The sequence below is a fragment of the Microtus pennsylvanicus genome, chromosome 7, assembly GCF_037038515.1.
Source record: "Microtus pennsylvanicus isolate mMicPen1 chromosome 7, mMicPen1.hap1, whole genome shotgun sequence".
In the NCBI taxonomy this organism is placed as follows: domain Eukaryota; kingdom Metazoa; phylum Chordata; class Mammalia; order Rodentia; family Cricetidae; genus Microtus; species Microtus pennsylvanicus.
The window spans coordinates 1,262,313-1,287,011 of NC_134585.1; the positions used below are offsets into that span (position 1 = coordinate 1,262,313).

Sequence of the window (24,699 nt, forward strand, 5' to 3'; positions counted from 1 at the left end):
TCTCTGGGTCCCAAAGTTCCCACACGCTTCATTCCAAAAATAATTTTATTTAGTAGGTATTAAATAAAGTATGGAAGAAATAGGAAGCTGTGTGGTCCAGTCCGTTCGTCATCTTCTAACCCAGTTCTTCTCGTGTCTTGCCTACTTTTTTGGGCATTTTCTTAGCATGGGGATCTTCCAGTTCCTTGGCCTTGTAGTAGTGAGGAGCCACCTCCAAAAGCCAGCTGCTCTCGATCTCTAGTACCTAACGAGGGAACAGAGCAGTAGGATTCCTTTACTTCCAGCCAGAATCTTCATTGTGTGGTTAAAAAGGCTTTTCTTTCCCCTCTGACTGAGGCTGTTTCATGCCAACGGCAGACACACCCTGACATGCTCTGGACAGCAGGTGTCCCGAGAAGCCTTCTGTCGGGGCAGATGTCATCTGCTTCGTTTGCTTCTCCAGCTCCACTACTGAGTGCACATTTTCTTTATTCAGGAGAGGAACCAAAGCTCTCGTGCTTGCTACAGAAGACTGTCACTGAGGTATCCTCAGCTCTCCCTCTAAGTTTCTTCCACATCTAAAACATTGTTTATGTGTATGGGTTCTTTGCCTGCACATGTTTATATATTACCTGCATACTTGGTGCCCAAGAAGGCCAGAAGAGGGTGTCAGATCCTCTGGAACTGGAGTTAGAGGCAGTTGTGAGCCACCATGTTCGGTGCTGGGGATTGAACCTAGGTCCTCTAGAAGAGCAGTCAGTGCTCTTAACTGCGAAACCATCTCTCTAGTTCTATTTCTTTTGATATGTGTGTGTAGGTGTCTGAGTGTGCATGAGTGCAGAGCCTGCAGAGACCAGGCAAGGCTGACGGAGGATCCCCTGGAACTGAACTGGAGTACAGGCAGTTGTGAGCTGCTTGATTTATGGATGCTGGAAACTGAACCTGGGTCCTCTGCAACAGCAGTGCGTGCTCTAAATGACCGAGCCATCTCTCCAGACCCACATTCTACGTTACCTAGGCAGACCTTGAATGTGTGTCGTCCTGCCCCATCCTGAGCAGCAGGGACTATAGACCTGTGCCTTTAGACACAGCTTCAACTATTTATTGAATGAATTACAATTCTCAGATCTTGGAAGGCATTAACAATTGCAAGAAAAGATTTTTTATATTTATTTGTAATGGTGCTAAGGACTATCACTGACTACACCCCAGGCATACATTAAATTTGATTACATTTAAACTAATAAACCTTGTTTCAATGCCAGTCCCAGAAATATGAATTGAGCTTAAGATGCCAGCATACTGTCTCCCCGTCTCTCCCCACCTGAGCAAGCGGGTCCCTCACCTGTCTCATGAACTCCTGTCTCTCCCCACCTGAGCGAGCGAGTCCCTCACCTGTCTCATGAACTCCGGTCTCTCCCCACCTGAGCGAGGGAGTCCCTCACCTGTCTCATGAACTCCGGTCTCTCCCCACCTGAGCAAGCGGGTCCCTCACCTGTCTCATGAACTCCTTTGTTGTCAGGACAAGCTCATGGTAGAGCAGCCAGCGTGGCTGCTGTTCAAAGAGAGAGGAGTTGGGATGGATAAACACTGTCTGCTGCTGCTTCACTGTGCGGTAGCCACTCCGAGTCAGCCTTGCCGTGTGGTAAAAATAACCCGAAGTGATGGCCTAAGGAGCAGGCGAGAAAATATCGTTAGGCACCATCTGGGGGCCTTCCACTTACCACCTCTGAGCTCAGCTTCCTGGAGAACTAGAAAGGTGAGGAACCCACTGACGTACTGTCTAGGCTCCAGTAAACACCAGGAAAGAGCTGAGGCAGGGGAACTGCTGTGTGCCCGCAGAAGTGGGTTTAAGAAGCACATGTCTCTAATCCCAGCACTTGGGAGGCAGAGACAGGTGGATCTCCACCTTTGAGGCCAGCCTGGTCTACAGAGCGAGTTCCAGGACAGCCAAGACTACACAGAGAATCCCCATCTTGAAAAAAACAAAAAGAGGAAAAAAAAGACAAAACATTAACAAGAACCCTGACCTTGCGCACACGAACATAGTCTCCTTGGCAGGAAGTCAAGCCGACTTCCACACGCTCCAAGAGCCCCTCCAGCTGCTCTCGCACATCCCGGGCTCGGCGCATGGACCTGAACTGTACGAAGTTCTCATAGCACCACTGGGAAGAGTAGCCGCTCTCAGCCCACTGCCAAGACGAAGGCCTAAGCTTTAACATCAGGACAGAAGGATCCCATCCTTGGGGGCTGGAGAGATGGCTCAGTGGCCAAGAGCACTGGCTGCTCGTCCAGAGGTCCTGGGTTCAATTCCCAGCACCCAACATGGTCGCTCACAGCCATCTGTCATGGGGTCTGGTGCCCTCTACATGCAGGCAGAGGACTGTGTACATAATAATAAATAAATCTTTCAAAAAAGAAGTATCCCACGCTTCCCAAATCCCCCTTTCCCAGTGACCTGTGTGTACACGTTTAGCAGAACCAGGTGGTCCCCACCAGGGAGGAAGAAGTTGACGCGGGCGTTGTCTGCATGGACGACCTTGTCCTTGGGACGGTAGAAGATGGAGTTGTTGACAGACAGCATAGCGGCCACTGTCAGGATCTCTTCTGAGCAGCTGTACCTGGGGAGGGCAGCAAGAGATGAGGTCACAGCCAGACCTCAAAGGACAAATGAGAACGGATGGACGGAGGTTTCTGAGCTCTCTCTGTCTTACTTCTTTGTAACTGCCCTGGCTGTCCTGGAACTGTCTGGCCTTGAACTCACAGAGATCCGCCTGCCTCTGATTCCCAAGTGAGATTAAAGATGTGTGCCACCACCACCCGGCTTAAGACTTCTTATATATCTTAAATAACATTTATTTAAAAACATGAAGAGAAGAGAGAGGTGGCACTTGAGACCGAGACGGTGTGGCCAGTTTGTGCCAGGAGCTGGGTGGGTCAGACTCACTTCTCGGAGGCCAAGATCATTTTAGACAGCATAGGATCCACAGGCAGCTCTGCCATCTTTCGACCAGACTAAAAGAAAGGGAAAGATGAGGCCGGTTTTCCTCAGGTTTCTTCCACCACTACAAGAGTCCTTGGCAACACTCAGGGGTTCCCAGAGCCTTCAGACTCTCCTTCACCCTGTCCCAGCCTATGCCGGCTCCTCACCGTGGTGAGTTCTCCAAGGTGGTTGAGGGCTCCAAGCGCATACAGCTGTTCCAGAGCCAACAGCAGGGTCTCATAGGGCGGAGGGTCCAGGAAGTCAAAGTGCATCAGGTCATGGATCCCTGGAGAGAAGGGAGCGTGGAAGGGAGTCCTCCCCGAGCTAGAGCCCCCCCCCAACACCAGCTCCAGCACCCGCCCCCCACCCGCCCTGGCAGGATGGAGACTGGAATAGAGTCCTCCCCGAGCTAGAGTCCCCCCCACACCAGCTCCAGCGCCCGCCTCCCACCCACCCTGGCAGGATGGAGGACCCGGGCAGCCCAGTCACCTAGGCTCTTCAGCAGTAGCACAACGTTGCCCAGGCTTGTCCTCTGGATCTCAGGAACTGTGGTCTCCTCCAGCTCATGCTGATAGGCCCAGGCCGTGTACAGGCGGAAACACTTCCCTGCAGCCACCCGACCTGCACGGCCAGCCCGCTGATTGGCTGAGGCCTAGAAAGAAAGCCGAGGCAAACACATGGCCAGGGCGGTGTTGACTCAAAAGTCTGGAGTATTTAGACCACTGAACTCTGTCCTCAAATACTCTGGGGGACAATCTGCCTCCCTGGACCTCACAGAGATGCGGGCTGACCTTGCTGCAGGGCGTGACGGTGAGAGACTCCATGCCTGTCCGGGGATTGTAGCTCTTCTGCTTGCAGAACCCTGGGTCCAGCACATAAATGATGCCTTCGATGGTGAGCGAGGTTTCTGCAATGTTTGTCGCCACAACCACCTAAGTGAGAGGACAGAGTCAGCCAGTGACCAGCTCACTAGACACCTGGGAAAGTTCAATGCAATGAGGGACAGCGTCCAAAGGCCAAGCGATGAGGTGAGGCAGGTCTGGAGTGGCAGTCAGAGGGGCATACCAAAGAAGTAAAACTGAATTTAGGGGTTTTCTTCAGAGATGGAGGATGGGATGTCAAGGACCCTGCGCTACCTCTCCACCACTATCTGCTCCTGCCCTCCGCGCCAGTGACTCCTGATCCCCCCCTCTAGCGCCCTCCCGCACCCCCCTAGGCTGCTCCCGCCCTCCATGTGTGCTTGCCCAGTGACTCCTGATCCCCCCCTCTAGCGCCCTCCCGCACCCCCCTGGGCTGCTCACGCCCTCCATGTGTGCTTGCCCAGTGACTCCTGATCCCCCCCTCTAACGCCCTCCCGCACCCCCCTGGGCTGCTCACGCCCTCCATGTGTGCTTGCCCAGTGACTCCTGATCCCCCCCTCTAGCGCCCTCCCGCACCCCCCTGGGCTGCTCACGCCCTCCATGTGTGCTTGCCCAGTGACTCCTGATCCCCCCCTCTAGCGCCCTCCCGCACCCCCCTGGGCTGCTCACGCCCTCCATGTGTGCTTGCCCAGTGACTCCTGCAGGCACACTCTCCTATGAGATGATCTACACCAGCCTGTCTGTCAGCAGAGCAGTCCTTCTGGACAGCAGCCTGGGCCACCCCCTCTTTCCTCCACTCCACCCTGGCCTTTGGAGAGCAGCCTCCCTCCACCACTGGAAATAGACTTTCTGCTCTTCCTCCCTTCAGCCCTGATTCTGTTTCCACCTTCCCGTGCTGTCCTGAATCTCTTCACTGTCCTCAGTACAAACTGACACAGACTTACACGCCTACGTCTCCTCCCACCAGACTGTAAGTCTTACTTTGCCTATCGGAATATCCTCCCCGCGCAGCAGTCCTGGGCCTCGGCGCCGGGGCCTCATGCATGCTGAGCGCGTGTTTACACTGAGCCACATCCCCAAGCCCTCGATAAATATTTGCTCAATGAGAACCATAAGTCTACTTAAAATCCTTTGGTTTTTAAAATCTGAGTGAAGCCAGACAATGACGGCATAGCCTTTAATCCCAGCACTTGAGAGACAGAGGCAGGCGGATCTGTGAGTTTGAGGCCAGCCTTGGTTACAGAGCTAGTTCCAGGACAGACAGGGCTGTTACAGCTTTGGCTGCGGAAGCACTCAAAACCCTCAAACCCACTCCTGACTTCACAGGCACGCCTGCTTTCCTCCGGGTCCTCCCAGCCATTTTATCAAGGGTCACTCTGACCCTATGTCCTGGCAAACATAGGCTTCCTCAGCCCACTAAACTTGAAGCTTCGCTATCTCTCAGCTACTGCTAACTTCACTTCTCTCCGGCCGGAAGGTGAGGGCCTGGCTGCGCCTCAGCTGTGCCCAACAGCCGGGTAAACAAGGGCAGCATACGCCCTGTTCGATATTCACTGCCTGGGCAGCAGGGTGAGGGGCAAAGGCTTCCCCCACTGACCTTTCGGGCCCCGGGGGGTGTGGGCTGGAAGATGCGAGCCTGCATGTCGGAGGGCAGGTTCGCATAAATGGGCAGCACCAGGAGCTCCCGGATTTTGGAACCCAGTCTACGGCAGCGGTCCTGAAGCATCTCACAGGCAGCCTCAATCTCCTCCTGGATGGAGAGCAGGAGGGCAGGAGTCCTGGTCACAGGACCCACACACCAGCCCTGTCCTTCCCTGAAACAGTCCACCCACCCACCCGCTTCCCACCACAGCGCATACCTGCCCTGTCAGGAACACGAGTATATCCCCAGGGGGCTGTGTCACGTGGATCTGCAGCACAGACACAACACAGGCTTCGAGGTAGTCAGCCTCTGGGGCCTGAGGAGGAAGGTTCGGGTCACAAAGGGCCACCAGCTCAGACTCTTCTCCCTCCTCAGCATGTCTTTTACCCCCACCCTGGTGTCACATTAGACCCTTCCCTTGGACAGCATCCTAAACCGGCCCCAGCTCCTCCGCCTCACAGTGACGCCATCCTCCCAAGGGGCACCTTGGTATAGAAGATGTCAACTGGAAACCTGCGTCCAGGGATTCGGAAGACGGGGGCGTCATCAAAGAAGGTGGAAAAACGGGCCGTGTCCAGTGTGGCTGAAGCTACCAGGACCTTGAGCTCAGGGCGGAATCGAGCAACATCCTTAATTAACCCGAAGAGAATGTCCGTGTGCAGAGTCCGTTCGTGGGCTTCGTCCACCATCACCACACTGGGGGAGGAAAGGGGAGAGGGGTGAGGGAGAAGGGAAAGTGAGGGAAAGCAGGGAGCTGGATGGGAGAGGGGCGGGGCTAAGGAGCGGGCAGGACTAAAAAGGAGGAGGGGGAGGAGTCAAGTATTCCAGTCATAGGATTCTGACAGATGCTGAGAAGGACCAGGGTTCTGTGAGCTATGACCCATCCTGGACTTGGTCAAGAAAAGCAGTCAAGCTGGGCGGTGGTGGCGCACGCCTTTAATCCCAGCACTCGGGAGGCAGAGGCAGGCGGATCTCTGTGAGTTCTAGAGCAGCCTGGTCTACAGAGCTAGTTCCAGGACAGGCTCCAAAACCACAGAGAAACCCTGTCTCGAAAAACCAAAAAAAAAAAAAAGAGGGGGCTGGAGAGATGGCTCAGTGGTTAAGAGCATTGCCTGCTCTTCCAAAGGTCCTGAGTTCAATTCCCAGCAACCACATGGTGGCTCACAACCATCTGTAAAGAGGTCTGGCACCCTCTTCTGGCCTTCAGGCACACAGACAGAATATTGTATACATAATAAATAAATAAATATTTAAAAAAAAAAAAGAAAAGCAGTCAAGATAGTACGGGTAAAATGATCCAACAGTAAAGGTGCTGGCCATCAAGGCTACGTGGTGAAAGGGGAGAATGGACCCCTGCAGGCTGCTTCCTGATCCACTGCATATGCCATTGCACACACACGCATACACACATATACACACACACGCATACACATGCACTTACATACACACACACAAAAATAGGGGTTTGTTGTTGCTGTTGTTGTTGTTGTTTTTCAAGAAAGGGTTTCTCTGTGAAACAGTGCTGGCTGTCCTGGAACTCACCCTGGAGACCAGGCTGGCCTCAAACTCAGCAATCTGACTGCTTCTGCCTCAAAGTGCTAGGATTAAAGGCATGCACCACCACTGCCCAGCAAAATTTTCTTTTCAAATGTAATAAAGCCAAAAGGCAGGAAACTGCCTAGAAGCAGAAATGGAAGAAGTCAGACATCTCTGGGTCAGTCGGGAACAGCTATTCTACTGCAGAAGTGGAGTGGGACCATGTCTTAAAGCACACACTGCTTGGCATGGTGGCTCTTTCTCATGAGCTCAGTGTTGAGACTACAAGACTGAGACCAGCTCAGCTTACACAGTGAGCTCCAGGCCTGCCTGGGCTATAAAGCAAAACCGTGTTTCAATACACTAAAAAGAACTGGTGTGTTAAGTGAACAGACAGCAGCCAACCTGCTCCGGGAAGAAAGTTGGGGGGAGCAGGCAGCCCAGCAATTGGGCCGTGCATCCACAGAAAGGCAGGTACCAAGCGTACCTGTAGCTTGCAAGGTCAGGCTCAGAGAGGAACTCCCGGAGCAGCATCCCATCTGTCATGTAGCGCAGAACGGTCCGCTCAGACGTGCAATCCTCAAACCGGATGCTATAGCCAACCTAGTCAGAGACGGTGAGGCGGTAAAGACGACCGACCGGTGCCGAGACGGCGAGGTGGTAAGAAGGACCGACCGACCGACCGGGGCCCAGACCTGAGGTTTCCCTCTCCTGGATCCCTGAAGAACTCACCTCATTCCCGAGCTTCACACCCATCTCGCGGGCCACTCGGGCAGCCACACTCATGGCCGCCACTCTCCGGGGCTGGGTGCACGCAATCTTCATACCCTTCTTCGTGTAGCCCTAAGAGGAGAGGAGAAAGAGGTAATCCTCTGACAGAGATGCTGTCCTGAGCCAGGCAAGGCAGGGAGAAGAGAAGAGACGAAAGATTTAAGTCAGGAGAGAACAGGTGAGTGAAAACCAGGGCCCCGAGGGGTGCCGAGTCAGCTCCCCCAGCCTGTCTGAAAAGCCTCATGACTGGGTGGACAGGACAGGACAGGACTCCGCCAACCATCACACAAAGGTCTGCCAGGTCTGACTCAAGGCCTGGGCCCTTGGCGACATTGGGCCTTGGCTGCAATGACTGACCTCCTCAAAGAGGTACTGTGGGATCTGTGTGGTCTTCCCAGAGCCAGTCTCGCCTTCGATGATGAGGACCTGGTGACTGGCAATGGCGGTCAGGAGCTCCTCTCTGAAGGGGAACACCGGCAGGCTGCGGCGCACGGCCTGGATGGATTCCTTCTGCTGGGCCTGGGCTGATGGGGCTGGAGCTGAGGTCGGCTCCTGAGGAAGGGGGTGGAGAGTGAAGTCCCCACCATCTTCAGAGGGCCCTCCCAACATCCCAGACTCCTCCTCTCACCTCGTCACCCTGGAGCTGAGCAGCACGGACAAACTCAATGGTCTCATCCTCCTCCAGCACCAGCTGGTACTTGGGCTCCTGCGAGGCGGCGTCTCGGGCCCCAAACTTAAGAGATGCGGCACCTAGCCGGGCCTCCTCCCAGCGCCGTTGCTCCTCTCCTGGGGCACCCGATTCCTCCTCCACGACGTCCACAGTTCGAGCTGGCTATGGAGAGAGGCAAACCGACGTGCCTGAAGATGAATGGCCCGGACCAGCCACCACAAGCACCTCGCTCAGGAGCAGCAAGGGCTCCCTCACCTGGCCTCGAGTCTCCTTGGGCATATGGTAGCGGTTCGTGGCCTCCAGCTTCTCCTGCTCGCCGGCCGCCCGGTACTCCCGGGCCAGGTCCCTCACTCGTCGCTTATACTTGAGTTCCCTGCGCTCGTGGCGGCTCAGCTCCACGTCCCCGAAGAGGACCTCCTCATCAGCCAGCTCTGCTTCCAGGTCCTCCAGCTTTTCCCGCTCCCGCTTCGCCAGGTATTCTCGGCGAGACTTCTTCCGGAGCTCAGGGACCTGGGTTGGGAAGGACAGTCAAATCCTCATCCTACCGGAGCAGCAACACAGTTCCCTACAAGAGGAGTGTGGGAAACTCGAAAGAGGACAGCAGTGAGACATTTGATACTAGCTGCTTCGTGTTTGCATCAAGTCCTGGGGACAGGAAAAGTCAGATTTTATTTACAAACACTATGACTTGATCTTACAGAGTCAAGAGGGTTTGTCACTTTCTTCTTTTTACAAACCAAGCCCATTCTTTGCTGGTTCCTGTCATCCAGGCCCCCTCTTTTAGAGACTGACCATCCACCTGCATTTCACCGGAATCCCTCTGAAACACTTCCTGCTATGGCCAAACAACTCCATCAGTCTTTCTCTTGTCTTTGGATCTTGCTTCTTGAACACAGGGTCTCACCATGGCTTTCCGGTCTTCCTCAGCCATCTTGAGGCGTTTCTGAGCCTCTTCATAAGCCTAGAAGAAATCAAGTAGAGGGTCATGAGGCCAAAGATACCCACGTCTCTGACCATTCCCTCAGAATGACAAACGTCCTTCACTGCCCTTCTCAGTGAGGAGCCTCTGTGATTTCAACCAGGCAGGGAGAGCCCTAACCAGAAAGCCCACAGGACCCTGTTGCGCCACACAGGAAGCCTAGCGACAACCCTTGTCTTCCCAGAGACATCTCTGCAACCACATCCAGGTTTATCGTTCTTTAGCTCACCTTCTTGTCTGACCGCTCCAGAACATTCCGGGTCCGGTCCTTGTCCCGTTGACGAACCCGCTCGGCAAAGGCATCCCGTTCCTCCAGGTCCTGAAGACGCTCGCGCTCCGTCCGCTCCCACTCATCCTCTGAGGCTGGCTTGTCCTCCGCGGGTGACTTACTCCCCCTGAACCCAGCCCAGCGCGTCAAAGAGGGGTATCGAGGAAGCTTATCCTCCCGGCAACCAAACACCTGCTCCGATTCCCTCTCTCCTCGCTTCAGACTTACCCTGACTTTCCCTTTCCTACTTCGGAAACCTCTTCCTCTTCTTCTTCCTCCTCCCCGTGGTGTTTCTTCCTGAGGTGTTTCCGTCTTCTCCGCTTCTTTTGGAGACTGCTCGCGTCCCTGCCCACTGCCTCCTCATCGCTCTCGCTGTCTTCCAGCAACTTATACGAACGGTTCTTCTCCAGCAGGGCGCGGGCCTCTCGCTCAGCTGCCCGAGCTGGCTTTTCCACCACGGCCTTCCGTGGCACCTGCCAGTAGAAAACACGCTGGTGTGGCAGCTCCTGACTTCACCACTCTCGTTTGCCTTTATCTTTTGTTTGTTTGTTTGTCTTTGTTTTTCGAGACTGGGTTTCTCTGTAGCTTTGGAGCCTGTCCTGGAACTAGCTCTGTAGACCAGGCTGGCCTCGAACTCAGAGATCCACCTGCGCCTGCCTCCTGAGTGCTGGGATTAAAGACATGTGCCACCACCGCCCGGCTCATTTGCCTTTATCTTAAACCAATCTTCATCATTCTCTGCTCCATGTTCTCAGCTCAACAGGGCCCTCTGCTTCTGAACTTCCTTCCAGGAACCCATCTATCAAATGATTATTAAAAACTACCCTATGGTGGAGAGCGAGACCCAGCACCCACAGGGTGTCCTCTGATATCCACACACAATGGAATTTTTTTAAATTTTAATGATTATTTTTACTTTTATGTGCCTTGTGTTTTTCCAGCATGTGTATCTATGTGAGGGTGTCAAATTCCCTGGAACTAGAGTTACAGACAGTTGTAAGCTGCCATGTGGGTGCTGGGAATTGAACCAGAGATCTCTGGAAGAGCAGCCAGCGATCTTGATCTCTGAGTCATCTCTCCAGTCCCACAATAGAATAAAAAAAAAAAAGGCTCAGAGTTCAAGTAGTTTACATTCCACAACCCACTTTCTTTTTAAGATTTATTGTTATTGCCGGGCGATGGTGGCGCACGCCTTTAATCCCAGCACTCGGGAGGCAGAGGCAGGTGGATCTCTGTGAGTTCGAGACCAGCCTGGTCTACAGAGCGAGTTCCAGGACAGGCTCCAAAGCCACAGAGAAACCCTGTCTCGAAAAACCAAAAAAAAAAAAAAAAAAAAAGATTTATTGTTATCCATTTATGTGTATGGGTATGGAGCCCTGGCAAAGGCCGGAAGGCACATCAGATCCCCTTGGAGCTGTAATTACAGGTCGTTGTGTGCCACTAGAGCTGGCCGCTGGGAACTTAAGTCCTCTGGAAGAGCAGCAAGGGTTTTTAACTGCTAAGCCTCCATCCTAACTTTTAATTGCTAATTCCCATAGCTCTGTTCTCAGTGACTTTTTCCCAGGACTTGAAACTTAACCCAAGACTTACTGTATGCTAGACAAGACTCTACCACCTGAGAGACATCCTCAGCCCTGGAGTATGTGGGTAACTAACAAGGGCTCTAGGTTTAAAGATGTTCGCAGATCCCTCTCTCCTAAGTCTTCTCCACAGAGCTGTATGCCCCGCACCTACCACAGTAGCTAGGTAACAGGGGAGAAAGACAGATGTTTGGCGGAGCCAGGAATGGTGGGTCTCTCTGCAAGTTCGAAGCCAGCTTGTGTACTACATTTTCAAAGTTCCAGACATCCCTACAAGAGACAGCTACACTCGGTCTCGAAACGCAAGATGCGTGTACGTGAAGCGGTCCCCCTGAGCTGCGAGTGGCCCGCCCCGGCGGCACACACCTTGCTCCAGAGCCTCAACGCGAAGTCCCGCGCCGGCCCGCCCAGGTCCAGCGTTTCGGTGTCGCGCAGGCGCTGCACAAACTCCTCAGCCGAGGCGCAGCGCTGCGCCGTGCCGATCAGGAACTGCGCGACGTGCCGCTCGCTCAGCCCCAGCACCGAGTGCAGCTCCTCCTGTACCCATCGCTCCAGCCCCGCCGGCGTCGCCATGGCGACGCGTCCCGCTTCGGGCGCGCAGGCTGCAGAGCAGCCAGGACGGCGGCGGGGCCAGGAGAGATCTGCAGCGCCACGGGCCCGCGCCGGCGGCCGTAGACAGTCCTAGTCCAGAGTGCCGGACTGGGTAGCCCCAAATTGGCTTTCAAAGCCGCGAAACCCGGAAAGAGTCGAGCTCTTCCGGATCGAGCTTAACGGTGGCTGGGAGGGTTCAAATCGCGCAGGCTCTTTGCGGACACTCCGGGGACCAGGTTTTCAAACACAAGCCCTCTGTTGCCCCCTGATGGTCGGTGCGCAAATGCTGCTCTCAGTGAACACAAGGCCCTATGTAGGAGACTATCCCATCGCGTGGGATAAAAGGAATAGGTAGGAATCAGGTTTAGGAAACAAGACATATAATAAGGTGCTGGGGAAGAATGCTCGGAGAGCTCGAGTTCGAGTCCCAGCGCCCACATTTTCTCGTAACCAACTACTTGTAACTCCAGCTCCAGGGGGATCCAACACCTCTGGCCTCTACTGACCCCTGCACTCGTGTGCACATACACACAAGCGCATAATTAAAAATGTTAAAAATAATTTAAAGCTACTTAATAGCAATATGTAAGTTGGGTAGGAGTTCTGATATCTTAATTTTAAAAAGTAAGGTGTTTATTTTATTTATGCACCACGTGTGTGGAAGAGCCCTTTAGATCAGGGATATGGTGTCTCTCTGGAGCTGAAGTTACAGACAGTTGTGAGCTGCCTGATGTGGTTTCTGGGGACCAAAAGCAGGTCCTCTGAAGGAGCAGCAAGTGCTCTTAACCACTGACTCATCTCTCCGGCCCCTCTTTCTGATTTTTTGTTTATGTATATATAAAAGTTTTACTTGCAGACCAGCCTGGTCTACAGAGCTTAGTTCCAGGACAGGCTCCAAAGCCACAGAGAAACCCTGTCTCGAAAAACAAAACAAAACAAAACAAAAAAAAAAAAAAAAAAAAAGTTTTACTTGCAAGTATGTATACCAGACAGAAGCCTGAAGAGGGCATTGGCTCTCTTAAAACGGTGGTTACAGATGAGCCACCATGCAAGGAGTTGCTCTTAACTGCTGAGCCGTCTGTCTCCCCAGCCACGCCCCCTTTCTCTCCAGCCACGCCCCCTTAAGCAGGGTCTCAGGCAGCACCTGCTGGCTTTGTGTGTACTGCTCAGCTAAAGACAACCTCGAACTCTAAATCCTCCTAACCCCACTTCCTAAGTGTTGGGATTATAGACAGTATCACACTTGGATGAAATATGTAATTTCTATACAAATCAAAAGTAGTGAAAGGTTGCTGGTACTGATGTTGGGGAAGAGTAGCCAGTGTCCTGAGCCATCTCTCCAGCTCCTATATGATTTATTTTTTTGTAAATTTTTTTTCGAGGCAAGGTTTCTCTGAGCATTTCTGGCTGTCTTGGAACTCACTCCTTAAACCGGACTGGCCTCGAACTGAGAGAGATGTGCCTGTCTCTGCTTCCGAGTGCTGGGATTAGAGGCGCCACTATCGCCCAGCTGTGAATGTTTTGACCACATGTACGTCTGTGTACCATATGTGTGCCTGGTGCCCAGGGAGGACAGGAAAATGTCTGGTTCCATGGAACTGGATTTACAGACGGCTGTGAGCCACTCTATGGGTGCTCGGGACTGGAGCTTGGCCCAGCAAGAACAAGTGCTCTTAACTGCCAGGTCATCTCTCCACCCGTCCTTGTAAAGATTTTTTTTTTTTTGAGACAGGGTTTTTCTGTGTAACTTTGGAGCCTGTCCTGGAACTCACTGTGCAGACCAGGCTGGCCTCAAACTCACAGAGATCTGCTTGCCTTTCAGAGTGCTAGAATTGAAGGTGTGTGCCACCACTACCCGGCAAGACTTTTTTTTTTTTAAAGCCAGATGTGGTGGTATAAGCCTTTAATTCCAGCACTCTGGAAGCAGAGGCAGAACCTCTGGGTTCCAGATCACCCTGTTCTACACAGTAAGTTCCAACCTAGAACCTCTGGGTTCCAGATCACCCTGTTCTGCACATTAAGTTCCAACCTAGAACCTCTGGGTTCCAGATCACCCTGTTCTGCACAGTAAGTTCCAACCTAGAACCTCTGGGTTCCAGATCACCCTGTTCTGCACAGTAGGTTCCAACCTGCCAGGGTCACGCAGTAACACCTACTCTCAAAAAAAGGGTGGGGCGGGGGGACGGTGAGCTGGAAGCATACAAAACATAATTATACACAAAATAAGTTAATTAATAAAGAGGAAGAGACCAGGCGATGATGGCACACGCCTATAATCCCAGCACTCAGGAGGCAGAGGCAGACAGATCTCTGTGAGTTCAAGGCCAGACTGGTCTACAGAGCTGGGGCTGGAGAGATGGCTCAGTGGTTAAGTAGTGCATCGGTTACTCTTCTAGGGAATGTTTGATGCTCAGCACCCCAGACAGTTCCAGGGTTCCAGGGGTTCCAACATCCTCTGGCCTCCACAGACACCACATACACGCAGGCAAGACACTCATTCACACAAAATAGAAATAAAGGAAAATTTAAAAAGAAAAAAGCAGCAAGAGAATTGAAAAGAGCTCCATTTTATTATGGAAAGTTACAAAAAGAAACAAATCAGGCAATTAATAAAGGAGCAATAGGCGAGAAACGAGGCACCTCCTTTAGTGCCCCCCACGCTGCAATTCAATTCAATATGAACCACGTGGAGGAACAGAATTAAATAATTCTCATGGGGTTCAGAATTAGGACCCCTCAGCCTTCTCTCTTGGGAGAAACTGAGGCACAGTAATACTGAGCAAAGGTGAAGAAAGCCACACACCTCCCCAGGTCACTCTCAATAAAACAAGAGGAGGGTAGAGGATTCCTCGGGAAGCCGGGTAGGCAGAGCTTGTAAACCTGGGACTTTGGCAGGCGGGACTGGGAGCTGGTGGGTATGTAAACCAGGCTGTGATCAAGGGAGGAGGAGGAGGCTGTAAACAAAGGGGCAGTGACCTAGGAAAAGGGTGCTTGTGGATGGAGTGGGATCAAGACCTCCCAGGGAGGTGAATGCTTAAATCCTGAGTGTCCCCGGGAGTGGCAGGAAGTCAAAGGCTGTGGGGACAGTGTACCCTGTCATGGGGCTAGAGGTGTTCCATCTATCTCAAACCCAGGTGAACCCTATGTTCCGCCGAGGACCTAACGCTCACTGTTAGCTCACGGAGGATGCTCCAGCCCACGTGACCACACCCACAGGGGACCTTGGGGTAGGGGTAAATATAGGCTACTGGCTCTGCCCCAGAAACGGGATGGGAGAAGCAAGTTGGAATGTGCTCACAGCCCCTCCCTGTCAGGCTCATTGCCAGAGTCTGTCGGCTCTGAATCTTCTGAACTCCAGGATCTTCAGGTATGGGAAGCGGGGAGGTACAGGCCCAGACTGGAAGATGGTCACCGCCGGCAGGACTCATCTACAAAAGAAGGAGTGATCAAGACAGCGAAGTGGGGAGAGCCTCTGCCACCAGCCTCCCCACGTAACCCAGAGCTGAAGAGCGGCAGGTAGAAGTCCTTCACAGTGTGTGCGGTGTGTGTGTGCCTGTCACCAGCAGTTAGCTGGGTATCTTGTTTGATCTCACAATCATCTCAAGCAAAGGTTAAGTAATTTAATATCAGTCCCAGGTGCTTTGCTTTCTTGATTTTTTTTCTTCTGTTTTTTTTAAAAAAAAATATTTATTTATTTATTATGTATACAATATTCTGAGGGCACCAGATGTCATTACAGATGGTTGTGAGCCACCATGTGGTTGCTGGGAATTGAGCTCAGGACCTTTGGAAGAGCAGGCAATGCTCTTAACCTCTGAGCCATCTCTCCAGCCCTCTTCTGGTTTTTCGAGACAGGGTTTCTCTGTAGCTTTGGAGCCTGTCCTGGAACTCACTTTGTAGACCAGGCTGGCCTCCAACTCAGAGATCCACCTGCCTCTATCTCCTGAGTGCTGGGATTAAAGACGTGCACCGCCACCACCACCCGGCACTTTCTCGATTCTCCAACCACCTCAAGAGGTAGTGATCTTATCGAATGTTCATGCACTGGGGTTAAAGCAGGACACACTGCCTTGTCTGTTCATTCGTTTTAGACAGGGTCTCAATCTGTACAGCCCAAGCTGCCCTGGAACTCACGGTGTAGACCAGGTTGTTCCTGTACTTCTACATCAGCTTGAGTGGTGGGGTGACAGGATGAGCCACCACACTCAGTTCTAGGCAGCGATCTTACCACTGAGCTACACACTCTGAAGCCCAGGACACAGTTACTAACTGTATTTTAAAAGAATGACAAAATGCAGCCTGGTCCACAGAGTGAGTTCCAGGACAGCCAGGGCGACCCAGAGAAACCCTGTCTCAAACCAGCAAAGAATGATAAAATGAAGGCTGGGGATACTGATCAGAGCACTCGCCTAAAATGCTGAAAGCCCTGGATTCAATTCCTAGAGTGTGGGCGTGCACACCCCACACAAGATAAATTGAAACTAAGCCCAGATGGATCCGGGATCACACCGTAAGTAACAGACGAGCTGGAATTCATACTCCAGGCCGTCTGACCCAACTCGGGTATTTTTAACCAGACTGGAGATCTGGAGAACTAGCGAGCTCTGGTTTTGAAATCTGGAGACTCCATCTGCAGGAGAGAATCAGGCCAAGCACCTTCAAAACACCACACCATGGACAGCAGGGGGCGCCCTCCGCCCGCCAACTGCTTACCCACGATTAGGGCCTTGGTGCGCAGCCCGCCCTGGAGCCCAGGCTGCAGTAGCAACTCGTCTTCCTCCTCCTCGTCGTCGTCATCAGGCTGTGACGCCAAGGGGGTGGGCGCACTGGGGGTCTCAGGCTCCGGGCCCAGATCCTCCAGTACCGAGCTCTCGGAAGGGTATTGGTACGTGGTCTCCAGGGCCGTCTCACTGAAGGAGATCTTGAGCTGAGGGTGGGAAGAGAGGGGAGAGGAAGCAAGTTCATTACTAAAGCACCCCAGGGAGGGAGGGCGCAGAGAGCAGATTCGAGTGCAGCTGGTCTTAAGCACCCCAAAGTTCGTTGTGTCCACCCCTACCCTGTTCCAGTTGGGGATTCGACTTTCTTTTACAGCTTGATTTTTTTTTTTTCCCCTTCAAATGACATCAAACAAAACAATGGCTCAGGGGCTGGAGAGATGGCTCAGAGGTTAAGAGCATTGCCTGTTCTTCCAAAGGTCCTGAGTTCAATTCCCAGCAACCACATGGTGGCTCACAACCATCTGTAATGGGGTCTGGTGCCCTCTTCCGGCCTGCGGTCAGCACTGGACGCTCTTCCAGAGGACCTGGTTCAGTACCAGGCCTCTTGCAATCATCTGTAGTTCCAGAGAAAACACGACTGAGGCCCTCTGCAGGCTCCAGGCATGCATGTAGTGCATATACACATACAAGTAGGCAAACACTCAGACACATAAATACATAAGTATTTGTTTGTTTTTCGAGAGAGGGGTTTCTCTGTGTAGCCTTGGCAATCCTGCAGCTCGCTCTGTAGACCATGCTGGGTAGGGATGTAGAGGAGGCCAGAGGATACCCACAAAAAGAGGCAGGAGGAAGCAAAGGACCAGAGAGAGACAGAAATCCTTAAAAACACAGGCTGTCTTCAGAGTCCTTCCACCCTTCCCTTTGCCCTCCTCCCCCGGGAGGACACAGTGGGATTAGGCCTGCAAACTAGAGGGTTTAGGGAGATAAACAGGTGATTCCAGGATGTCTGTGGCCCGTACCCCAGGGCCTCCATGTGACCTCCCGTGTCTGCAAGTCTTTTAGGGGCTGAATGAGAGAGACGTGACACCTTGGTCCCTAAGAAAGGGTCCAAACCCTAACCCTGAAAAGGCTTCTTTTTGGTTGTTGTTTATTTCTTGAGGCAGGGTTTCTCGGTGTAACAGCACTGGCGACCAGGCTGGCCTTGAACTCACGGAGATCCGCCTGCCTCTGCCTCTGCCCAGCTGCAATGGCTTCTCATTTCATCTCACTTTGAACAACATCCAGAGCCTACACAAAGGCAGCAGGGTGATTTCCTTCCAGCTGCCCAGATGCACTTCCGCCTCCGGGCATTTGGGAGACTCTCCCCCCCCCCCCAATTATCCCCCAGACTCCTCTGCTTCAGGGCATCCTGTTTGGAAGTTGCCACACTTGCATCCTGCTCTATGTCCTGATCCTATTACACATACCCTAGTACTAATATTTGCATAAGCACTTATATCCTTACCCATGAAAGAACCTGTTACTATCTTGGGGGAAGCCAGGCAGCGGTGGCGCACTTAATCCCAGCACTTGGATTCAGGAGGAAGAAACAGGTGGATCTTTTTGAGTTTGAGGCCAGCCTGTTCTACAGAGCGAGTTCCAGGGCAAGCTCCAAAGCTACAGAGAAACCCTGTCTCAAAACAAAACAAAAACAAAACAAACAAGGGGGGGGGGGCTGGAGAGATGGCTCAGCAGTTAAAGAGTACTGACTGCTCTTCCAGAGGTCCCTGGTTCAATTCCCAGCACCCACATAGCAGCTTACAACTGTCTGTAACTAAAATTTCAGGGAACCCGACACCCTCACATAAACATACACATCAATGCACATAAAGAAAATCTGGGGCCGGGCGGTGGTGGCGCACGCCTTTAATCCCAGCACTCGGGAGGCAGAGGCAGGCGGATCTCTGTGAGTTCGAGACCAGCCTGGTCTACAAGAGCTAGTTCCAGGACAGGCTCCAAAACCACAGAGAAACCCTGTCTCGAAAAACCAAAAAAAAAAGAAAAAAAAAAGAAAATGGGGGGGGAGTTTATAGTAAAACCTCTTCACACACAATGCCCAAGCGCTCGGATCCTTACATAAAAAGGCACAGTGTTGCATATGACTCACGCAGCCACTCCCATACATTCTCAAGTCTATTACGCTTTAGAAACTTTTTTTTCCATGTTTAGTGTTTTGCTGGCATGTAAGGGCACCATGTGCATTCAGTGCCAGAGACGGCCAGAAGAGGGCATCAGATATCAGATCTCCTGGAACCGGGGTGGAGGAGGGCGAGCCACCGCTTAGTGCTGGGACCTGAATCCAGGTTCCCTGCAAGCAGCCAGTGCTCTTAAAGGCTGCACCAACTCTCCAGTCTTTTTTTTTTTTTTAATTTTTTATGTCTGAGACTGGAGCTCACTAAATTAGCCCAGGCTAGCCTTGAGCTTGACACCATAGACGGAATTACAAGTCTGAACCACCAGCCTGGAGGGCCTGAATATTTTCGGTCTGTGCTTAGTTGAAATCATGTTTGCAGAAGGCTGACTGTCCGTGGCTGCCACGAAAGGAGTTTACAGGTTGTCACACTGCCTAAGGTAAAGGTTTGTCTAGACATCAGGGGAGGTGTGGAATCGAGGGACAGCCTCCAGATGGCTCACAGCATCTGGAAAGGGACCCATACTGGTTCTGTTGCTGCCAGCTTTGCCCAAATTTGTAGAAGCCCATCCTCTCTCCTTTCCTAAGCAACCCCCCCACGCCAGAGCTGTAGTTTATCGTTAGTTCTGTAAAACGGTTCTTTTCGTCCCTTCATCTACTTCAATATCTACTTCTGTCAACCGCCTCCCCTTGCCTCACTTCCCCCCAGCTTCTGACTGGGCTTCTCAGGAATGCATAACCCGAATGGGGCGCGCGGGGCGGGGGGTGGGTGCGCAGAGAGGGAAGTGACTCACTGGAACCTCTCTCATCAGCTATATAAGGTCACAAGGGGGCCAGGGAAGGAGGGGCGGGTCTCTAGCCCAAGAGTCTGCAGGGGCAGAGCACCAGCTACCAAGGCAGGCGTGGTGTCTCTCGTGGTGGCAGGAATCAGTTTGATGAAGCAGCCTGAAAAGGAACTATTCAGGAAGGGTGAGGGACGAGGGGGGGTGGTCATGGCTGGGACAGCGCAAGGTAGGCACAGTCATCCTTGCTGAGATTGTACAGACAGACAGGGTTGGGAGGTGCAGGTGTGGACTTAGAAAGAGGGCTGAGGGAGGTAGACAGTCATGTCTAGGGAACTTGGCTGCCTCCTCCCCACCCCCACCCCAGTGAGGCTGTTTCCTGATTCTCTCACCACATCCTGAGCACAGCTCTGGCAGGCCCCCAGGCCCAGTGTTCCCACTCTGTCCCACCAGCCTTCCGGCCCCCACCCCAGGCTTCCTGTTTGGAAGGTCTACTTCCGCCCCTCCTACTTGATGACCTAGGTATGGTGACCATCACAGGTCCTGCACCGCACCTAGGCTCCTTGGCTTCCCCCAGATGGTTCCTAGGTTTGGGCCACAAAGCCTCGAGCCTCCCTCTGCTCACTTCCCAAAGTCACAAGTCAGGGAGGAAGTGACTTTTCTGCATGCCTCACCCTGGGAGAATTTCCTTTATATCTGCCAAGTACAGAGAAGAGAGGGCCAATAGGAGCCTGAGGGCTCAGGGTGCACTCCTAGGTGCCACCCCGGGAGGGCTGGAGCTTTAGTGAAGCTGGGACAGAGGTGAGAGAACAAAAGTCATATTCAATAATGCTATCGTGACAATGAATACTCTGTCCATAAATTAAAAACACAAAAAGATGCATGGGGAGAATCAAATGATCCCTGAGCTCAGCCCTGATCTTTGGGCCTTATGATCTCCTACTGACACCAAACACGCACACGCGCACACACACACACACACACACACAGGTTACAGAGAATAAGCAGGAGCAGGCGTCACGGGCAGGCCCTGAGAAGATGTGTGTTGGGTGGGGAATCTTTGGGTCTGAGGCGGCTGAGTGTGGCCCTTTCTTTCTCCAGAGATTTTTCTCACATAGAAAACTGATTGGTGCTTAGGAGGCAGGAGCTGGGCCGGGGCCAGAGGGAAAGTTACCCTGGCCAGTGTTTCCTTGCAGGTCTGCATTCCAGTCTAACCTCTGACCCTCTGCTGGCCTCGGCCCCACCCCTGCCCCCAACTCCCACAGGGCCAGGGCCAGCCTGTGTTCAGTTCAGTGCAAATGAACTTCTCTCTTTTTCTACCCCAAGGGGAGGGAGAGGCCAGGGGGAGGAGGGACAGAGGGGAAAACCAAGGCTGAGCCAGTTCTGTGGGGGAAGGGAAGCCCAGGGAGGAAAGATGGGGGAAGGGACTGGGATATTTTGGAAGAGGAGAAGGCTTTGCTTGTCCCCAGAGAAAAGGAAAGCACTGTCTAACATTTGCCCAGTTGGGGGGAACAGGCAACCCCGAGGTCACCCACTTCAAATGGCCTCTGTATGCCTCTCGGGGGGGGGGGGGGGACTTGGGGTCTAAAAGCCTCTTCTCTGCTCTTCAGCCAGCTCAGCTCCATCTCACTCGCCCCTCCGTCCTGGGATGTCCTCGGGTAGGTCTAGTCTCCTCTTTCGTGGGGCTGAGACGCTCATTCCAACTTCCCTGAACTTCTTGCCTCAACATTCTCTGCCCTCCCGGGTATATTCACCCCGTTTTCACAAAGGTAGTCTCATCTCTCTTACCAGCCGGGCTTGCCTGGATCAAAAGCTCAAAAGGAAAAGGAGGACTGAGCATGAGGGAGGGAGAAGGACCAGGGCCGGACACACCCTGAAAACCACACACCCCAACACAGCTGTTGACTGCTGGGCAGACTCCTTGGTGCTCTGAAATGAATGGAAAGGAGGGATAGCCGGAGGAAGGGTGTGTGTGCAGGGGAGGAAGGGAGGTGGCAGGAGTAAAGAGTAGAAGACAGGAACATTTAAAAAGCCATCCAGTCAGAGCTAGAAGGAGACTTCTACGCAGTACCTGTTTGTGATGTCTTTCAGGGGACCCCTTGACAAGGCAGCTGCGGCTGAGACGGAGGTAGCCCCCCAGCACCAAGATCTCCTCAGCAGTTGGGTACCGCTTCTTCCCGGATCCAGGCCCTGCAGCATCAGCTGTAGCTGGGGTGGCCGGTGGGGCTGGGCTGGCAGGGGGCACACACCTCCGTGGGTTGACAGTGAAGGTGTGTCCGCTACGGCGGGGGGCCCCCACCCCCGGTCCTGCCTTCACCCCATAGAACAGACGGCTCATGAGGGGATCCCCAGGGGGCTGGGGGGCAGTTGGGGCTGGGGGTGGGGGAGACAGAGGGGCTGTCGTTGGGGGCCGGGGTTCTGCTGCTTCCTCTTCCTGCTGTCTGGAGCCTTCCGTCCCAGCCCCAGCGTGCTCTGGTGGGAGGGGGGAGGGCCCAGAGCGGAGGTTCTGCTGGGCTCTCAGAGGCCTGCTCTGAGCCCCCGCCTCCTCCTTCTTAGCCTCCTCTTCAGCCTCCAAACCAGAAGGCCCCAGGTGCTTCTCTGAAGATGCTGGAGGATCCGGCTTCTGAGTTCGTGTCTCTATATCCCATTCTCGGGCTTTCCCAGAGTTTAAGGTCCATTTCCAGCCTTCTGTGGGTCTTGAGATCCTGTCTCCATCCTCCACAGGGCTAGGTCTCCCCTCAGCAGCAGTCTCCACTTCTCCAGAGATGGTGTCTTGGCCCTCTTTCGTCACTGGAGAGTGTTCTAGGACAATCCCCGGACTCGGTTTTTCTTCCTTCCTCCCACACTCCTCCAAGTAGTCTTTCCCCTCGTCTCTTGAGTTCAGCCTCCACTCTGTGGCCTCCAGCTGTATTGAGCTCTGTTCCTGGGGTTCTTTCAGGTCAAGATTCCATTTATGGGCCTCTGTCAGGCAGGCCTTCTGGTCGCCAGATTCCCCGGGGCTCAGTCTGCTTTCCAATACCTCTTTTCTCTTGGGACTGTCGTCTCCGGGACTTGCTAATCTCAGACTCTCCTCTGGAGTTTCTCCAGGGCTCAGCCTCCATTTCTGAGCCTCTGCAGGGCTCTGCCTCCAGTCTCGAGCGTCCGAAGTCCTGGAACATGACTCTTGGGCTCCCCCTGTCAACAGCCTCTTATCTCTGGCCTCCCTGGGACTTAGCCTCTCTTCTCTTGACTCTCTTCCCTTGGGGCTCTGCTCTCTTAAATTACTAGGACTTGATCTCCGATCTAGAGCCTCCAGAGGCCCAGGCTTCCTATCAGCAAGTACTTCATTTCGCTGCTGCCGCTGCTGCCGCTGTCGCTCCTGCTGGATGAATCGGTTCTGATGGACTGGCCCAATAGCCTCCAAGAGGACAGCGGATTCATCTGGGTCCGGAGGTCCAGCCTCTGCGGTCCCAGGCACAGGGCTCGCCTCTCCAGGAGGCAGGCCCAACTTGGCCTTGCGACGTTCCAGGATTCCCCGCTTCCAGGCTGGCATCTGGGACAGGCGATCCCGTTCTGCTTTCTCACGGCCACGAACTGCTGCCTCCTCCTGCCGCCGCCGGGCTAGCAACTGTAGCTTCCAATCTGGGATAGCAGTCATGATCACTGGAAGTGAAGGAGAGAGCACTGGGGGACAGGAACAGGAAGGGTAGGCTTCAGAGGGGTCCGGGGATTGAGAATGGGGGTGGGAGAGGAGGAAGTGATGCGGGAAGAGACTAAGAACTGAGGACAGTGGAACTAAGGATGAAGATAGAGGGGAACAGGGAGAGGAGGGAGGGCAGAAGAGGCGAGAGCTAAAAAAGTGAAGAGAAAAGCTGGGTGCCAAGTTGGGGGTGGGGATAATGGGAGAGGAAGAGTCGAGATTCCGGGCAGAGGCAGCGCCAGATTGGGGGTTTGTAGGCACTAGACAGTCCCTAAGATTTGAGAAAGAGAGGGAAGGAAAAGCAGGAGAGAGAGAGAGAAGACGGGGAAACTGGGGCTGAGAAGTGAGCGGGTTCAATCGAGGCTGCCTACCCCCGGTACCCAGGGGAGGTAAGTGGGAAGGAAGAACAGGGAACCGGCTGGCGAGGGGGCGGAGGGGGCGGAGGGGATGTGAGAAGGTGAGGATAGATGTAGAGGGCAGAGGTCCGGGGAAGAAGGGGAGAGCGGAAAGCCGGCAAGGGAGCGGGCGCCTCTTCGCACGGGCCCCGCAGGTCCCGGCTGCCTTCCCGGCTGCGCTCGGCCCCGCCCCTCAGTCCGGCCCCCACCCTACCGCGTACTCCGCCCCAGAGGCGGGTCAGGGGAAATACCCTCCTCGGGGACTTTTGGTACCCGAGCGGGTGTGCTGCCTACGCATTCTCATAACTCTGGCGTCCACCCGCGTCCAGTCCCTTCAACCTCGCCTGCCTCCCCACCAACTACGCCCTAGGACCCGGACGCTCGGAGGACCAGCTTCATGCCTCTGCTGTCCCCAACCAGGGACCCCGCTCTCAGGGGGACCTTGACCCAGAGGGCCATGCACCCGCGGGAACTGCACGGACATGCAATCTCTGCACAAAGGGGAGGCACTCCAAGGGAGATCAGGAGACACTTCTCTTAAAGTGGGAGCCCCACAGTCAACTTACACGCCTTGTGGTCCCTAGGAGGAGGTGCGGTGGAGCCAGGCGTTGGAAGAGGAGAGAGTCAAAGGGAGATCTGGAGGGAGGGTGGGAAGCAGAGGAGGAGGGAAGAGGGCGCCTAGGAGGAGGGACGGAGACTCAGACGGGGGCCAGGCGGGGGCGGCGACCGCTTTGTCTACGGACAATGGGGCGAGGGAAGGGGGCGCAGGGCGGAGCCGGGCGAAGGGCGGGGCTTCTCTGCCCTCCTTCCCGCGTGGGACTCTGGTGGCACTCCTCTCTTGCAGTGGCAATCCACAACTCTTCGTTTTCTGTCTCCAGAGGCCCTCACCCACTTCCTCTGGCAGCCCTGGAGAAGCTGGGTGTCCAGATCTATTGCTCCAGCTGGCCGACCCGGGGCGGCGGCCCGTGACTCAGGCCCCCTGAGGGACACGGGGAGGAAGCGGCAGCTGCTTGGAGTCAGACCCGCCCTTCCCATCACTCGCCGCCCCTCCCCGTGCTTTGGCTTTCCCTGGCCAGTCTTTGTTACCGTGGTGGTG

The 24,699-nt window shown here is 53.9% G+C and overlaps 2 protein-coding genes across 3 annotated transcripts; both read right to left on the bottom strand.

Annotated features, from left to right (window-relative positions):
- Window positions 1-27: 27 nt before the first annotated feature.
- On the bottom strand, window positions 28-11,995 carry Dhx16 (DEAH-box helicase 16). Its single transcript, XM_075979306.1, has 20 exons — window positions 11,635-11,995; window positions 9,917-10,161; window positions 9,650-9,815; window positions 9,346-9,402; window positions 8,697-8,951; window positions 8,400-8,603; window positions 8,129-8,323; window positions 7,733-7,843; window positions 7,488-7,603; window positions 5,950-6,160; window positions 5,682-5,780; window positions 5,420-5,572; window positions 3,754-3,894; window positions 3,452-3,614; window positions 3,130-3,248; window positions 2,927-2,994; window positions 2,438-2,600; window positions 2,010-2,171; window positions 1,475-1,648; window positions 28-244 (listed from the first exon to the last, which is right to left on the bottom strand). The coding sequence occupies exons 1-20, from the start codon at window positions 11,839-11,841 to the stop codon at window positions 116-118; spliced, it is 3,138 nt and encodes a 1,045-aa protein (XP_075835421.1). The 5' UTR covers window positions 11,842-11,995; the 3' UTR covers window positions 28-115.
- A 2,415-nt stretch (window positions 11,996-14,410) lies between these two features.
- Ppp1r18 (protein phosphatase 1 regulatory subunit 18) lies at window positions 14,411-24,570 on the bottom strand. Of its 2 annotated transcripts, XM_075979331.1 has the most exons (4): window positions 24,170-24,570; window positions 21,601-23,171; window positions 16,573-16,786; window positions 14,411-15,287 (listed from the first exon to the last, which is right to left on the bottom strand). In XM_075979331.1, exons 2-4 carry the CDS (start codon window positions 23,164-23,166, stop codon window positions 15,268-15,270), a joined length of 1,800 nt encoding a protein of 599 aa, XP_075835446.1. In that variant the 5' UTR covers window positions 23,167-23,171; window positions 24,170-24,570; the 3' UTR covers window positions 14,411-15,267. The 2 variants fall into 2 exon arrangements, with proteins under 2 accessions (XP_075835446.1, XP_075835445.1); XM_075979330.1 differs by lacking the exon at window positions 24,170-24,570 and having other exon boundaries at window positions 21,601-23,788.
- Between the last annotated feature and the right edge of the window lie 129 nt (window positions 24,571-24,699).

Bases quoted from the DNA above. Each gene is read 5' to 3' on its own strand.
- Dhx16 (XM_075979306.1), bottom strand. From the start codon at position 11,841: ATGGCGACGCCGGCGGGGCTGGAGCGATGGGTACAGGAGGAGCTGCAC. The intron at 9,403-9,649 runs GTGAGCTAAAGA...GATTTCTTCTAG, and splicing joins TGGAGCGGTCAGACAAGAAG to GCTTATGAAGAGGCTCAGAA. The intron at 2,172-2,437 runs GTCACTGGGAAA...TCGTCTTGGCAG, and splicing joins TGCTAAACGTGTACACACAG to TGGGCTGAGAGCGGCTACTC.
- Ppp1r18 (XM_075979331.1), bottom strand. From the start codon at position 23,166: ATGACTGCTATCCCAGATTGGAAGCTACAGTTGCTAGCCCGGCGGCGG. The intron at 16,787-21,600 runs GTACTGCGTAGA...TCCCACCCTCAG, and splicing joins CTGAAAGACATCACAAACAG to CTCAAGATCTCCTTCAGTGA. The intron at 15,288-16,572 runs GTAAGCAGTTGG...CTTCTTTTGTAG, and splicing joins CACCAAGGCCCTAATCGTGG to ATGAGTCCTGCCGGCGGTGA.